General features: G+C 41.9%; 1 protein-coding gene and 1 pseudogene across 1 annotated transcript; one reads left to right on the top strand and one right to left on the bottom strand.

Annotated features, from left to right (window-relative positions):
- Positions 1 to 634: 634 nt before the first annotated feature.
- LOC139706251 (trimeric intracellular cation channel type B pseudogene) lies at positions 635 to 1499 on the top strand (annotated as a pseudogene).
- Positions 1500 to 13848: 12349 nt separating this feature from the next.
- On the bottom strand, positions 13849 to 14607 carry LOC114084263 (chromobox protein homolog 3-like). The gene is made up of 2 exons (XM_027925399.2): positions 14495 to 14607; positions 13849 to 14411 (listed from the first exon to the last, which is right to left on the bottom strand). The coding sequence occupies exons 1-2, from the start codon at positions 14516 to 14518 to the stop codon at positions 13884 to 13886; spliced, it is 552 nt and encodes a 183-aa protein (XP_027781200.2). The 5' UTR covers positions 14519 to 14607; the 3' UTR covers positions 13849 to 13883.
- Positions 14608 to 17406: the final 2799 nt, after the last annotated feature.

Here is a 17406-nt window from a genome sequence, read left to right as displayed (position 1 = left end):
GGCAAATACAAAGAATACTAGTCAGTTTTAAGAACCACAACAAAAAGGTAATTAGGGCTGAGGATGAAACTCCTCAGGGATAGAGGGATTGCCCAGCAGACACAAGACCCTGAGATCAATCCCTAGTATATTTACATTAAAAACCCCCCATAAAAGAGGAAATTGTGTCATTTGTAACAATATAGATAAACCTAGAGGAGACAATGCTCTCACAAATGATCTCACTTATATGTGGAGATTGAGGCAGGCAGGAGGGGTGCTGGTTAGCACAGGTTGAGAGTAAAGAGAAGAGGGGAGACACTGGTCAAGGGGTACAAAGTTTCAATTAGATAGGAGGAATTACATCTGTGCCATACTATAACACATCAAGATGACCACAGTGAATAATAATGTAGTGTATGTTGCAAAATATCTTAAAGAGGATTTTAAATGATCCAGTCACAGGAAATGATAAATGTTTGACCTGAGAGATATGCTAATTACTCTGATTTCACCATTATAAAATGTATACTTGTATTAAAACATCACACTGTGTCCTATAAATCTATACAACTATGTGTTAAGGAAAATAAAATAAAACTAGAGGCCAGCTGGCAAGGCTGAGTCTGTTTGGCCTCAGGGGTAAGTTGCAGCCATGGACTCTCCATGGGAGGAGCTGGCACTGGCCTTCTCCTGCACGTCCATGTTCCCCTTTTTTGACATCACCCACTATTTGGTGTCTGTGATGGCACTGAAGCATCAGCTGATAGGAGTGGAAGGGGCATGGAAGAATCCTGTTTCAAGCTGGTCTACTGCTGTGCTCCCTGATTTGGTGGAGGAATTTTAACATGTGTACTGCTTGAAGAGCCTCCACTGAGGTTTCTTGCAAACCACATTAATATTTTACTGGCATCTTCAATCTGGTATATTACATATATTTTTGCCCATGGGACCTAAATTCCCAGGACTATTCATTCTTATCTGCTCAACTTCTGGCTGTAGGAATGAAGGAGTGATCAGAACTTGGAAAATAGAAGGTGGAATCACACATGCTAATAGCTATTACCAAAATGGCTGGTCAGTCATGATAGCTATTGGATGGGTCCAAGGTACGGCTGGTATCACTATCATGAATTTTGAACAGTTGGTAAAGGAGATTGGAAACCAGAGATGATGAATGGTGAAAGATGTCCTATCCTTCCAAGGTAACCTTGCTGGGGTCCCTTCACATTTCAGCACACCAAGCATCTGACCACATCAAAGCATAATCTTATGTTCCTTTATACCATCTTTCTTGTGGCCAAAAAGATAACCATCATAGTTACACAGTTTTCTTCTATGACTCTTAGTCCTTTTGAATATATATTGAGTTGGCTGCTCTTTGGCAGCAACAGTTTTCATTGTATGAAAAGAAATGTGGAACAAAATCATCTTCTAATGGCACTAGTTCATTGGTCTCAAAAACTATGCCTGATGGTTCAGATAATGTTAAAAGGAAATATACTAAGAACACTGAGTAAATTTACTTGAGCTCTAGAAGGCAAAAAAAAAATTATTTTCTACCTTTCAGATTGTGATAAATATTTCTATGCAGATGATGTGAAATTACGATTATATATAAGGAATGGAGATGACAAAAAGAAATAAATTCTATATTAGGGTGACTACCACTTTCTTGATTTTAATTCTTGAATGTCATGAGTATATCATGTGAATCTTTTTTCTGATATAAAGTATCTCTTGTGATTACTTAAATATTTTACATTGATAAAATAATTATCAATATTTTAAAGATTGGATATTTTCATACATTTAAAAATATGAATCTATTTGAGCTTTAGTTCAGCAGAATTAAACTTTTGTTTTACATTGCCATCATAATTCTTAGGTATGGAAAATTAATTGATTAAAAAATTAAATTGCTGTTTAATTTTGAGCACTGAAGACTGTAAACTTTTCCTAAAATAAAATATAAAATACTTTATATTTTAAGTGAAAATAAATTGCTAGTTTATATTTGCTATGTAAACATTGTAATTTTGCCCACATTAAATGGAAAGTGTTGGTAAACATAGTGCCCTGAGCACTTCTCTTCTGGGAGCTCAGGTCCATGAGGCATTGAATGTTGCACAAACTGTCACCTCCAATCCCTGTGAATGGTGCGAACTTTGAATGGTGCACCTCCAATCCCTGAAGTGGAGCAAACTCTGAGCCCAGAAGAAGTAACAGCTCATTTGCCCTGCTCCTCCTCATCTTGTGTTAAGCCCATAAATATCAACATCCTGTTCCTGTTCCGTTCTCTTACTCTCTTTCCCCTCCTCTCACCCTCTCTCTCTCCTCTCTTACTCTCCCCCCTCCCCCCCTCTCTTACTCCCTCTCCTCCCTCTCCTCTCTCCCCTTTCTCTCCCACCTCTTCTCTCTCCCCCTCCTCTCTCCCACCCTCCTCTCTCTCTCTTCCCCCTCTCCCCTTTCTCTCCCCCCTCTTCTCTCTCCCCCTCCTCTCTCTCCCCCCTCCTCTCTCTCTTCCCCCTCTCCTCTCTCTCTCCCCCTTTCTCTTCTCTTCTCCTCTCCTCTCCTCTCCTCTCCTCTCCTCTCCTCTCCTCTCCTCTCCTCTCCTCTCCTCTTCTCTTCTCTTCTCTTCTCTTCTCTTCTCTCTCTCTCTCTCTCTCTCTCTCTCTCTCTCTCTCTCTCTCTCTCCTCCCTTCTCTTCTGAGACTGGTTGTTTTGGCTTGTTAAGTTTAGGGAGCTTTTCCATCGTGCTTTACAGAAAATACCTGAAATTTAACTTAATTTTATCTTTAGTAGTATTTTTCAGTAAAAACACAATATTATTAGTATGAGTTTCATTTTGAAGTCTGTTTCATGCCCTTGTTTCAAAAACTGTATTTTTTATTCCCTTCAAAAGAAAATCTGGAGTGTGATTTTTGATAAATTACTAATTCCATGTTCCATACTTTTCAGTGTTCCAAAATTTTAAAAAGTGCTTTTTTGTTGTTGTTGTTGTTGTTGTTGTTGTTGTTGTTGTTGTTCCTCTCTTCCTCTCTCCTTAAAACACATTTATTTCAACTGGAAAGAAATTTTTCATGTTTCACATGTTTTCTCTGACTTTGGTTGTTCTGAATACATTGCTAGCAGTTGTCTTAATGATTAAAAAATTATTATCTCCATTTAATTTTTTTCTTCCATGTCTCCTTTCTAGTGGCTACTTTCTTAGGTTTTTGTTTGAATATCCCATGTTAGATTACATATGATTATGTTTAGTTTTAATCTACATACATGTATTATTAATTTTAAATAAAAACTGATTAGCTTCATGTGAAAATCCTCAGCTCTGATGAGAACTATCTGTGTACAATTGATAGTAATCAGTTAAGAAACAGATCAACAGAAATCTCATTGATTGAAGAATGGTGACATTAAATCTGGTTTCTGACTGGCAAAATAAAAAAACAAACAAGAAAAGGTACTAAATGATGCTAGAGTTTCTTTAACTGATAAAAGTACACTTCCAACATTCAAACTCTGTGACATGACTTCTTATGCCAAGGCTATGAACCTATCTACTCCCTGTATCAGGTAGAAATTTTAGATGGCTTACAAATGCTCAAATCATATTCAAGTTGAAAGTTCTTTGTCTTTACTTTTTAATGACTGTAAATACCAGCAGGTACTATACTTGTTTAGGAGAAGTGATTTTTTTTCTTTTTTGAAGGGGTGGGGGCAGGAGAAGCAATTTGATACTCTTGAAATGCTAAGAAGTTTAACAGCATTAAATTGAGTTCTGTATTATATTTGATATCCTTATAGTCAAAAACTTCAAAATTAGCATGTCATTAATTATTGGTCAGTTCTGAAGTTTAGATTTAACTGTAGTTAAAATGGTAGGAATTTTTCACCCTTGTATTAAAAGATAAATTCATTAAAATAAGTTATTCAACACCAAAGAAAGAGAGAAAGAGAGGAAAAAGAAAACTTGGGGGAAAAATAAAAAAAAAATTTAACAGCAAAATTTGGAACAGGGAAGGGCTGGATGGGGTGAGGGTTTTTTTTACAGCAGCATTGGGTACAGCTATGGTAAGCAATGACTCACAGGGAAGGAGGAAGGGCCAGCAGTGGGGAGGCAGGGGAGGTGAAACACAGACTCCTTAGAAATAGATCAAAAAACTGCAGACAGGAGGGGAGAGCAGGGAGGGGATGGCAATAGGACAATAGGGTGGGGTGTGTGAGACAGGCAGCTGGGGAGGCACAGAGAGGTGTGGTGAGAACAGTGGAGTTCCTATTAGGGTAAGGCAGGGTGCAAGAGGGGAGCAGATCCCGCCCCACAAGCAGCAGGAGACCAGAGGACCTTGAGGGTGGAGTTGAGAGAAGTCACCGGAAGAATCTCTTGGCCAAAGTCGTCAGATTCTAACCTCCCTCAGTTTGAGTGTTTGGAGCAGCCACAGAGCCCTCGGCAATAGAAAAGGCAGAGGAAGCCTGGGACATCCCTACTAGTTCCTGGCAGGAAAAAAGGAAGATCCTACTCCAGGCACTGAGGACTTCAGTGAGAACATGCTGCTGGCACCGGGAAGAGGAAGGGGCTTCTGGGGGCTGGACATTCTCCCTTTCACTGGTGGCAGGTGGTCGCTTGAAAGGCAGACCTCCAAGGGACCTAGAATGTCTCTCAAAGGAGCAAAGCAGGAGGCAGACCCAGGGAGTCCCAAGAACAACAAAAGGAAGAGCAAGGCTCAGAGGGGAGGAGGGAGGGAAGCAAGGTGCAGCACACATCCAGATGTGGAGGTGACACTTGATGATGGAAGAGTGTGCCCTGTATAGCGGAGTTGAGGAGTTGAGGTTTTGTGGCAAACTGGTCGTGTCCAGCCCCGCACCCCTCCAGAGCCCGCCAAGCAGGGTATCCGCCGCCCTTGATTCGCCCTGGATTCGTCATGCATTTCCCACTCTGAAGACCCACATTGAGTGCACTCACCAGCGGAGGCACTCAGGGGTGCACAAAAGGTTTAGCCCCAAAGCTCACAAGTCTGCCACCCTTCCCGCTGACCCACAGCCCAGAGTTCCCGGGAAGGGAGGTTCAGGTGGAGGTTAGCTGTCTTTGGGTGTTGCTCAATAAGCACTCACTCAGTGGGGACAGACCAAACAGAAGCAGAGAGGGAAGGGCTACGCTTAAAATCGAACTTCCCTACAAGTACGGGGTACATTCCAAAGAAAATGGGAAATATCCACCGGGTCCCATCAGCCTCAAAGTCCAGAAAAGCAACTGTGATTTAGGATGCCCCAGGTAGGTTAGACAAGCAAGTAAGGGCAGCTAGGTGAATGCTGTAAGATCAGATTCTGAGCAAGTGCCATGGCCCAACCTTAGAAGCACTTCCACATCTCTGGGAACCTAGTGGAATTCAGCCCACGGAGAAGCAGGGGACTCCCCAACCTCCAGTAGCACATCACCCCATGTGGCCGGCTCTAGGTTGTTCCTTGCATGGCACATTTCTGGAAGAGCCAAGCCTTGTTACTCTCAGCACACTGCCCTCAATCAAGTATAGCCTTGCTGGCAATGTCACCAGTAACCAGATTAGATGAGCTCTTTGTAGATTTCAGCCACCTCTGCTCTCAGATGCACCTTCTGCACTCTCAGGCTCCAAACACCCTTAGACATTTCAGCCATTCTAATCTGCTCCATTTTTTGCCATTGACTCAGAGATCCAGCCAGGTTTCCTTTCTTCTGGCCACATCCTGTAACTGCCCTAGCTCTCCCAGGGCAACTCATGAGCTCCATCAGGCTGCTCTCCATGGGCCAATCCAACACCAACCAGTCTCCTTAGGGTATCTGCATCTCTGGGACCATTTGACCCTCAAATCAGACAGGTCTATAAGTGCACTCTACACCTTTCCAACCACTATAGACCCCCACACACACTTGCCCTACTTCTATTAACTGCATCACCACCCTTGGTCACTTCTCACTGACCCTTTCCCCTGCTCCTCTGGCTTCCCCAGCAGCTTTTTTACAGGTTAACAGTCACTACCTTGGTACCAACTTTCAACTACCTTTATCCTAGAATCCTGCAAAGACTTCTTCCTAAATACTGTGTCTATTTCCTATTGTCACCAAGTTCTTTATGTCACCATAATGCGCCAAGCCAAGCCACAGCAGTAGCATCTGTTGATTTTAACATAGGATACCTCTACTCTCCCATCAAAGCCCACAGGTGCCACAACCTGCTGTTTAGCATCACCCTCTCCCCCATTTCTCTGGTCACATCTCTCCTAGGCTGAGCTCAAAGCAGGCTGCCCTGTCTCCTTACCCTGTCTCAACAGGATATTACTGCAAAGCAATCTCCCTGGGGACTGCTCCTGCCTCTGCCTTCCAACCATCAGACCTCCTCTCCACATCCTTTAAACAATCCAAAGAAGGTAGTAGTGGTGGTGGCACAACCTCATGATTGTACTAAAACCACAGAATTGCACACTTTCAAAGTCTGACTTCTCATAAATGAATTACATCTCAATAGTAATAGTAAAAACCATGCTTACCAGAAAGCTCCTTGTGCTGAAGTTTGCCTTGTCATTAAACACCCTTTCCCCCTCCACTCTCCCTTGGGACTCCTGGACTCACAAGAATACCAGGGGCTTTCTCTGAGTTGACCTTTGGTGCCAATGCTGAGTTCCTGAATATAAAGCAAAACCACTGTTCAGCCTGGTTTCAACTTTTGGGCGCCCAACTTTACCGAATTGCTGAAGATCACTTCACCCCCACTTGGACCAAAGAAAATCAAAACTGTTGGTTGACATAAAAGCAGAGTGAAGGTGCTTGTGGGCGCCTGGGGGTGGGTGGGCTACATCTGTGTTTCAGTTCTGGGGCTGTTTGGCAGTTAGGGGAGTCTGCGGGCTGCGAGAATCAGACCCCACAGCTGGGGATATCCTCAGTCCTGAGCAGGATGTGGAGTCCCACACACTTCAACGCATCCACCTGGATTGTGGTGGGTGGATCTGAAAAGCTGAGGAGCCCTCCCACCCCCTCCCAGGGCCACCTTTGGATTCTAGGATCAGATCACTTCCTAGGGCTCAGTTTCCTGCCAGGAGCAGAATTCCCTCCTCAGGGAGGGACTGATTGAAAACCCCCAGATCCAAAGGAAAACAAAGAAGAACTTCAAGGAAAATCCTCTCAATGTTTGGACCCTTCAGTGAGGATCCTAATCTGGACCCCACAGTGTGATCTCCAGGGAAGACTGAAGTGATTTTCACTGAACCTTCCCAGGAAGAGCAAAGACAGCTCCTCATCACGCACAGCACCCTGGTGAGGAGCCCTGCCTTGTGCCTCTTTTTATTTTGGCCTGTCCCAGGTGGACGCAGTCCCATGTCTTGGCAACCAGCCTTCAAAAAACAAGATGAAAAGGAACGGAGAGAGTGAAGAAAAGAGGGTCCTGGAGAGAAAGGTTGAAATGCTGAAGAAAGGAGAGGAGAGGAAGAAAGGTGGGGGAGGGGAGGAGAATTTAAAACCAAGGACAGCAGGAAGGGGAAAGAGATGCAGAGATGAGGGTTGTCAGGTCCCGCCCTTACCTGCCTTCCCCCAGGATCAAGCCTCTGCTTCCAAATCAACCCCATTAAGATTCCAGAACAGGATGCAGACCCTGAGCCTTAGGGACACCCCACAACCCCCACTTCAGAAAGGGCCACAGCCCTCCTCCATTTATCATATTTAAAATGAAAACCAGCTGGTGGTGATGGCACAAGCCTGTAATCCCAATGATTTGGGAGGTTGAGGCAGGAGGATTGCCAAGTTCAAGGCCAGCCTCAGCAACTCCAGAGGCCTTAAGCAACTTACTGAGACCCTGTCTCAAAATAAAAAACTAAGGGCTGGGGATGTACTCCATGGTAAACTGCCTCTTGGGTTAATCCCCAGTGTGTGTGTGTGTGTGTGTGTGTGTGTGTGTATTTATATATCCATCCAAAAAGAAATATAAGGAAGGGTAACAGAGTTCTATTTTCCCATGATTATGTTTCTTTAAAATGTATTTATTTGGTGGTTAAGAACACAGCACAGCCTGAACCAGACCCTGGGTTCAATGCTCAGCTCCTCCCAAAACAAGCAACAACAAAGAAAACCAAACACAAATAAACCCCCCAAGTCCAGAAATTATGTGGAGCTTTCTATCAGTTGACCTTGGGCGCCAATGCTGAGTTCCTGACTACAAACTGAAACCACAGTTAGGCGTGGTTTGAAGTTTTTGGCACCAAACTTTATTGGATTGCTGAAGATCATGCAGACTTTTCCTACTCAAGTGTAGAGGGCTGGGGATGTAACCCAATGGTAACAGGCTTGCCTAGCATGTATGAAGCCTGGGCTTAATCCTTAGCACTTCAAAAACAAGTGTCTCCAAAAGTTCTTTATGTATCAAGCCCTGTTGCTAAGCTACGTCTTTTTAAAAACTGGGTTTAATTCTGATATCAATAATCACAATAAACTTTGAGTTTGGATTTAAGATATGATGCCCTCCAAAAGCAATAAATGAATAAAAACACAATAAATAATTGAAAATTCTAAAATATATTATTTTCTTTCTTGACGCATTAAATAGACAGACCTGGATACAGGTTTAACCAGTACCAAAGAGTATAAAGGATGTGTTGAGCTCCCTGCTACACTGCAATGAGAGATGCAAACATCTGTGAATTTAGTGGTCAAAGTAGGAGGTAAGGCTCCTACTACCTTGGTATTGTGTTCATAATGGAAGAATGTGCTAATTCTCAGATAGAAAGAAAACATGTATTTATTATTTCTAGCTTTTAGTTTTACCCTTAATCCAGGGTCATCTGTTGTGAACACTTTGTCACAGCTTTTCTCATCTCCCACCCCCATATAAACATGGCTGTAATGAGATTGCTGCACCTTTGGACAATGAGTTACAAACACCATAATTCTTTTTTTTTTTAACTTGGGATTGAACCCAGGGCATTTAACAACTGAGCCACATCACCAAGCCCTTTTTAATATTTTTTTATTTAGAAACACGGTCTCAGTAAATTGCTTAGGGCCTCTCTAAGTTGCTCATGCTGGCTTCGAACCTGTGATTCTCCTGCCTCAGCCTTCTGAGCTGCTGGGATTGTTCAGATGTTCACCACCAGGCCCAGCCCACCATAACTCTTTACCTCTAGATTTGTCTGGGTCTATCTCTTAAGAACAAGGGTTTGTTTTATTTTCTTTATACAGAACCAAAATACAAATTTCAAGGGGGTGCCAACCTTCTTAAATCAACTTCAATAATCTATAGTGTACATACAATAAAATGCATGCATTTGAAATGTACAGCTCCTTGAGTTTGGGTACTCATGCATTCTTGTGTTACCACCAGGGAATGAAGATGAAGAACATTTCCATCATCCCCCAAAGAAAATCTATGCAATAAAATTCTAGGTAGCCATTAAAATGAGAAAATATATTTTAATGTGTTGCTACTAAAAGTGGTGCCCACTGGGTTGTGGCTCAGCAGTAATGTGCTTGCCTAGCATGTGTGAGGCCCTGGGTTCAATTCTCAACACCACATAAAAATAAATAAACAAAATAAAGGTATTGTGTCCAACTGCAATTAAAAAGTAAATATTAAAAAGAAGAGGTGCCCAACATATTTTAGGCTCCTTAAAAGGTTTCCTTAAAAGGAAAATACTGGATTATAATGCTACCATGTACATAGTGTGTATTTTTTAAGAGGGAAAACCTGGATGATTTTCCCCTGATGGTTTGACAGAGGCATCTCTAGGGACTGGGAAAACTTGGTGCCTTTTGCCTTCTCTGAAATGCTGGAATTGTATCTTCTAGTATAAAATGGGATTTGGAAGAGGTGCCAGGCAGAGAATGTTATCTGTTTAAGTTATGAGAAACTAAGCCCCAAACTCAAGAAAATACTGATTCTAAAAGACAAAATATTAATTGTAACCCAACACCAGAAGCTCTGTTTTAGGATTAGACTTCATGTTTTCATAGCATGGACAGTCCCTCAATTGCTTTTGAGAATGATACTTTTTTTTTTTTTAAATTTATTTCTGCGGTACTGGGGATGAAACCCTGTGCCTCATGCTGCCAGGCAAATGCTCTACTTCTGAGCTACATCCCAGCCCTGAATGGGATACTTTTTTGTAGACAGACATGTAACAAATATGGCCCAAAATACAAAATAGAGTGCAAAGGAGGCTGCATATGGTCTGCCTCCTGCCAATAGCGGGTGGGGGGAAGAAAAACCCAGTGGAGGTGCAAGGGACCCTGTCACATTTTCCTCAAAACACGTTTGAGACTTGTATTGCCATACTGTCCACATGTCATGGACAAAGTCCCAGCATATCTCCTTCTTTGGGCCATAATTTTCCCTTACAAACTGTTAAATGAGCAAATGTAAAGAATGAGACTGAATCTATCATATAAGTAGTTTCAAGAACATTTGGGCAATGGGAATCCAGCTGGACTATGCTCTCAGGATCCACAAGTGGCAGTCATCTGGAAGGACAGCAGTCTCAGAATTGCTTCCCAAGTCTGAGGAGGAAAGAGAATTCCAGCCCTAGGGCCTCCTGAGCTGAGCTCTAGGGGGATTGTGGTTGCAGAGGAGAGAAGGAAGCCCTGGCAATAGCAGAGGAAGGATGAGGGGGAGAGAGCTAAAGTCTGCGGACCCCTCCTTCTTTTACCAATGGTTGACTTTGGAGGGGACCAATTGGTCCTGGGAGGGGTGGTGGTTGCAGATAGATGTTTTCTCAAGATGCCTCTTGGTGTCCCCCACCATACCTTGCTCTCTTTTCTAGGGATTACTGATTAGTTCACATTGGGAGCAGACTGTAAAAGATGTCATTTGAAAAAAATGACACTTGAAATGTAGGCTCCTTAACTTCTACTCTGGTGCATTTATAAAAACCAAAATTAAAAAGCCAATGCCACTCCTTTATGTTTCTAGCAGGTAGAAGGGCCAGCGGCTCTCTTTCTCCCTCAGGTGACAGGTACCAAGACTCCAGCCTTGAGGCTCTGGGCTCCAGCCCTGCAGCCAGCAGGCCCCTCCTGCCTGGGCTCCCCAAGCCTTGGACCAGCTCCACTCCCCTGTCTCTTCTGCGTCCTCCTTTTCCCTCTGCACACCCAGCTCCTGAGGTTCTCTCCACTTCTTCAAAGGCTTTCTCTTACTGGGGCACAAAGACCTACAAAGTTCAGGGCAAAGAGAAAAAAAGACCCTTAAGAGAAGCCCTGAAGGACACCTGAGTTTCCCACCCTTGAGGACAGCCCCCTCTCCATCCCTTCCTCTGTGTGTGTTTGTAAGAGGAGGGTCATAGTCCTTCACTTGGCCACTAGGAAACCTACCACCTTGGCTCTGCTGCAGGAGTTGATGTTGCACGTGTCTCTTTCTCTGTGGAGTAGGACAAGAATATTCATCATATTAGCAGAGTTAAAAAGATCCCCTTAAAGAAACATTAAGGTTCCCTCCTCACACCACCCAGGGCTGCTATGTGCACAGATACCAAGTTCTCAGATATGGTTTCTAATTCCAACTCATCTGAAATAGGGTCCCTGGCATTATTGCCACTGGCAGTCTTGTGGACCAGGCACATATTTCTCAATAATAATTATCACTTTGTGGAATAATTTTTATTTTATTGATTGTCAGTCTGTATTTCTGAAGCATGTGTTCCTTAGGGAGCTAGTCTAGTTGTCACCACCTGTATCCTCAGCATCTGGAATAATCCTAGTATAGAATAGGGACTCAATGAATCTGGACTGAATGGATATCTAGATAGATGGTTGGATGAACGTGTGTTGGTGTGTAACTGTGAGAGACAATTTGATCCCATTTCTCCTCAAGAAATCTATGATTTCTAAAACAAAAGGCAAAATATGGAGGGATCTTTAGATATAAGATTATTAATCAGACTTTATTTACAATGAAAGAATATGATACAAAAGGGAGCTGGGATATAACTCAGTGGTAGAGCCTGAACTAGCTCGTACCAGGCCCTGGGTTCAATCCCAGCAGGAAAAAGACAGAGATACCAACAGGAGTGGTTATGTATTTTTTTCTTGTACTACATATTTGGTAGACAAAAATCAGTGTTTAAATGAGTGTGAAATATCATATAAAGTTGCTTTATCATAATAAAGTTTTTAAATGTAAGATTCAAAATATTTCATCTTGTTTGAGTGCAGCTATGTAGTCCTGCATACAAACACAGAAAACATCACTTTGTGACAACACACATCAAGTATCTCCATGAAGAATCTCCCTGAGTAGTGTCTGGAGATCATCATGGAGCCTTGTGGTGACTGTCATGTGGCTGGTGGTCAGCCTGGAGGTGGAGCAGATACTGGTGGCCCCAAAACTCTCATTATAAAGGTATTACTATCTGGTGGCCACGGACTCCAGGTAAACAGAGATGCTCTTCCCAGGTAGGACATTGCAGGGGCCTAGGGGTCACCTCCCAGAAGCTGAGAGAAGAAGCAGACCTCTATCTGGTTAAGGCATATTTTCTGCTGTGTACCTGTGGCAACTTCCCACTTGGCTTTACACATTTACATCCACTGGGGTTGTTTTGTGTGTACGCTATGAAGTATCTTTAATCTTAGTTTCCTTTTTTCTTTCAGTTTTCTTTTAAAAAGAATGTACAGTTTCCACAGCACTCCTTATTTACAAAAGTCCTTTCTGCATTGTTTTATGATGCCCCTTTATTTGTAAATCAGATGTTTCTATTTGTGGGGCCTGTTTCATTGGCCCATTTGTTTTTTTGTTTTTTGTTTTTTTTTTTTGAATATAAAACTATTTATTGACCATTGTTCACCAGTATTTACAATAAAGTAAACAATATACAGTTGGGTAACATTCTGATTACTACAAAGTTATTTTCCTGGCTTGTATTGAACCAGTAATCCAAATACTGAAAAGACTGAGCCTACATGTTAAGGATGAACTGGGGTGAAGAAAACACATGCAGGTCAATAGTTTAGACTGTAAAAATTCCCTCACCAATTTATGTGAGCAAGCTATAAATTGCCAACATCTTTAGCCATCTGATCAGGTTTCTATGAGCCAAATCTTAAAGACATTCCATGAATTATGACCTTTTAGTATGCAGATTTCAACTTTTAAAAAAGGAATGGCTAACTAGAAGAACTCTTAACATGCCCACTTCTTTCTTCAATAATTTTAAGACAAACTAGGATTTGTCTAGTTTACTTGCCTGGGTGCAGAAGTGGCATAGTGATAGTATTTTTCCTTTCAGGAATTTTGCAAATAAAACTGTTGCATTTATGTGACGACAGATGTAAATTTAATGTGCTTTTAATCATCTAATTTAAAGTGTCCAATTAACTACAGAATCACTTATTTAATCTGAAAGGTTAAGTTTAGGGAAAATTTCAATTTAACTTGAAGTGACATTTCTTAGGTTGCAGAGGATGATGGCATCTCAGGAACTTGGGTTTACTACCCATTGTTTTTGTGTTGGTGAATGTTTAAAAAACCAAAACCATTATGTAAGTATTTTATGTACACATGCACACACACACACACACACACAAATAAACAAAACCCCCAGAATGGTCCTTAGGCATATGAGTTAAAAACAAGTTCTGAGTAATGCCTACAGAAATTTCCCCAACTTTTAGAAAAGCAGAGGAAATATACCATCATATCAAATGCTCTTTTCTGATAAAGGAAGCAACTACAGAAAGCTTTTATTTGTTCAAAGTAACCAGTGCTACTGATGCAAAACAAAAAATAAAACCCAACAACTCCCCAATACTACTTTCAAAACCAACATATCAAACTTGATTTTCATTAGAATGTAGTTATTTTTTCACACTAGTAAATCAAAAACCAAGACCCAGATTTTATTTATATATATATATATATATATATATATATATATATATATATATATAACAATGCAAATAGTTATTGAGCTTCATCTTCTGGACAAGAATGCCAAGTTAGTCTCTCTTCATAAAAAGCAATTACAATTTGAGGACACTTCATATTTGCTTCTTTTGCCAGCACCAAGTCTGCCTCATCTAAATCTTTCCATTTCATAAGAAACATCCATTCTCCACTGCTGTCTGTGGCACCAATTATTCGTTCAGGATCAAGACCTCTGGCAAAGCCTCTTGGTTTGTCAGCAGCATCTCTTTTCTTCTTTGACTTGCTATCATCAGATTCGCTGTCAGATAAAGATTTTCTTTTGGTACCATCTTTTTCTTTACCAGCTTTTTGAGAATTAAGAAATGCTTCAATTAGCTCTGGACAATCTAAATTTTCTTCAGGTTCCCAAGTATTGTCAGCATCTGTAAATCCTTTCCACTTCAGAAAGTATTCCACCTTTCCATTTACTACACGTCGGTCTAGGACTTTTTCTACCACAAATTCTTCAGGCTCTGCCTCTTCAACTTTTTTACTCTTTCCATTCTGTTTCTTTCCCATTTTTTGCTTTGTACGCTTATGATTATTATTAATGCAATGTGTTATAATTAACACATCTAAATAGACATGTTCTTACACTTTTGCACAGCCAATGTAGTCTTATTGGAGGCCATTTTTTAAAATTGCAGACTTGAAGAGCTACAATCACCACCTCCAATGCTCCAGGTCGTGGATCTGCAGCGTCTCCAGCCCTGCGCGCCTCAAGCTCGAGTCACATCCGGCCCATTTGTTTTTACACCAATACAGACCGGTCTTAATTATTGTCACTTTTAATGTTCTACCTTGGTTTCTTCAAGAATTCCCTGGATATATTTGCCCTTTTGTATTTGCATATCAAATTTGGATGTTGTTTGTCAATTTCTCCAATGAAACTTGTTGGGAATATGATAGAATTGCATTGGATTTGTGTATTAATTTGGGGATTTGCTAGTAAAACAACAACAACAAAATCAAAACACATGCACAGAAAACCACTGGGGAGGGTGGGGAACTCAGCACTGCTATATAGGGCAGCTCCAGGGGCCCCTTCACTCAAGTCTATGAGCATCTGCCAGTCACAAGTTTAAGCAGGATCCTACCAGTGGAGATGAAAGGTGGTTTTACATCTTTATGATTTTGCCTTAAAACATTTTCCGTGACTGATTAATACCATAATAGTATAAAATAACCACTGTGACTTTTTAAAACCTATGAAAACAAATTTTTTATTAAAAAGTTCAACTCTCCTTCCCTAACTCAACTCAAGCAGGATGTCTGGTCTGGGAACTGCGTTTTCTGTGCTCGGCACTAGGCCACACGGGGGCGCCGCTGCGCTGCTCTTGGATCCTCACTGAGTAGCTAAGGAGAGATCTGAGCATCAACTGGTATAAGGTTTCTGAGCGCAATGGACTGCACAGGTGTCCAGGTCCTGGATGTGGCAGAGACTGAAGGAGAGGAGAGCTCAGGAGCCCTTGTACCCTGCCTGAGGATTCTGCCTCTTCCCAGTCAAGCCTCCCGTCAACCCTGTTGACAACACCCCAGAAAGCTGAAGAGCAGAAATGTTTTCCTCTGCTCCCTGTTGCTTCTCAGTGCTCCTTTAGTGGAGCAATGATGAAAGCATTGCATAATTTTTTTTTTCAGGAGAGACACATGAAACATTGATGACATATTCATCTCTGGCAGGGTCCCTGGGTTCCTGGGAGAAAGGGGACTGAGTGCTCCTGTTGGAAAAGCTTGAAGGATCTTTCAAAACATGTTACCTGCACATCTCTGTCATTTGTAAGACTTTATCTTAAAAATTGCAGACTGAATGGACAAATAAATGCCCACAGACCCTGACACACTTGCACATGCATGTGCTCTGCTGTGGTTTGATATAGGTCTGTGTGCCGCCTGTCTGGTCTGGGAACTGCGCTTCCCATGTTGTGAGGAAGTATTACAGTAAATTATCTCCAGATTACATAACGTTATAGGTCCTACATAACGTCTTCTTCAGTGTAGTCGTATTGCAGATGCTGTGGACCTTGAAGGGCTGGAGACCAGTGGAAGATCCCTGGGCCATAGAAGGATTTGGGGGCATGGTCTCCCTGCTGCCTAAATGGTGATGTAACAGGCTAGCTCTGCTACATGCTCACAATGGAGGACCACCATCCACTCTCCTCACGAGAACAGAGGTGATACAGATACAGGCTTTGGACCCTCCCAAACTGTGACCTGAATAAATCTCTTAAAGCATAAGGTAGTTACCTCAGGTATTGAACTGGACTAATATGACAAACACTTGTACGCCCTCAACTGATGCATTCTCAAAACAGGCATACTCTTTTATTACTTTATTCTTGTTTTTATTTTTATTATTAAATCAAGTGTTGCTGGACCCCTGAGCTACACCCTCTTTTAAATTTTAATTTTAAGACAGTGTTTCACAAAGTTTCACAGGCTGGCTTGAACTTGCCATCCTCCTACCTCAGCCTGTCGAGTAGCTGGGTTGATAGGAATATACCACCAATCTGGCTCATACACATGTTCACTTGAAACTTAATTTTTGTTCAGCGTTATATTGTGAGTATTTCCCATGTTGTAAGGAAGTATTATAGTAAATTATTTCCAAATTACATGAAATTGATCAAAGATTCCAAACTTTGAAATAATAGTAAAGTGGTGACTATAGACCTAATTAGTTCAGTCTTTTGTTACATCGGTTTTAGAATGAACAAATTGTAGTTAGGTAATTCTTGCTGACACCCTAGAAAATCAATTTTTGTGACACTCATTCCTAAGTAAGTCAGTGTTATCTCTTATAAAATTATATTCTTCTTTCAATAACAATGTTGTCATGACACTAAGGAAAATTACTATATCCTTCTAATATTAGCCAATGTCAAATAGTATAAAATTTGTCTAATTACAACTCTCCTCAGTTCAGGAGTGAATCATGCAGAGCCTAGCCAACCTCCACCCTCAGACCCTCCACTTAATGATCAGGAGGCAAGAAAGGTTCCACATAGCACCAAGACCAATACAACACCAAACACATCTCTATCCACAGATAAAGGGCCCAGACCCACCTGCTCCCACACCTGCCCCTCGCTCAGCCCAGCTGTCTGTCCTGAATCCACCAGGACTAACCTCTTGTGTCCTTTCCCTGTCAGGTTAGCCATGCTAGGTCCCCCTCAATGTGCTGTAGTGTTATCCTCATGAGGCTCTGAATACCCCTGTCCTGTCTCCTCTCCTGCCATCTCCCCAACTCCTGGAATCTTTCCAAGTCACCCTCTGAAATCCTCAGCTTATGAAAAACAAACCTACAAAGTTCTCTCAGGACGTCCTTGCTTCCCAGATCTAACAGAAAAGTGGTTTCCTGGAGGACAAGGGCCCTCTGAAATCTCTTTGGGGTTTCCCTGTGGACCATGTACAGCATCTGGGGTGGGGTCCTTCCTCCTCACTGAGATTCTCAGATCTTTCAGCTCCCTCTTCCCAATATCCACTAGCCTGCCATAAGAAGGACCCCCAACTCCCCTCATGG

Source organism: Marmota flaviventris, chromosome 6, assembly GCF_047511675.1.
Source record: "Marmota flaviventris isolate mMarFla1 chromosome 6, mMarFla1.hap1, whole genome shotgun sequence".
NCBI classification, from domain to species: domain Eukaryota; kingdom Metazoa; phylum Chordata; class Mammalia; order Rodentia; family Sciuridae; genus Marmota; species Marmota flaviventris.
Note: the sequence above shows the minus strand (reverse complement) of the source record. Positions and strands in the feature narration are given on the sequence as shown.

What these genes read in the sequence shown, in the direction of transcription:
- LOC114084263 (XM_027925399.2), bottom strand. Translation starts at nt 14,518, where the DNA reads ATGGCCTCCAATAAGACTACATTG. An exon ending in CCTCCAATAAGACTACATTG is followed by an intron (nt 14,412 to 14,494) that starts GCTGTGCAAAAG and finishes AAGCGTACAAAG; the next exon opens with CAAAAAATGGGAAAGAAACA.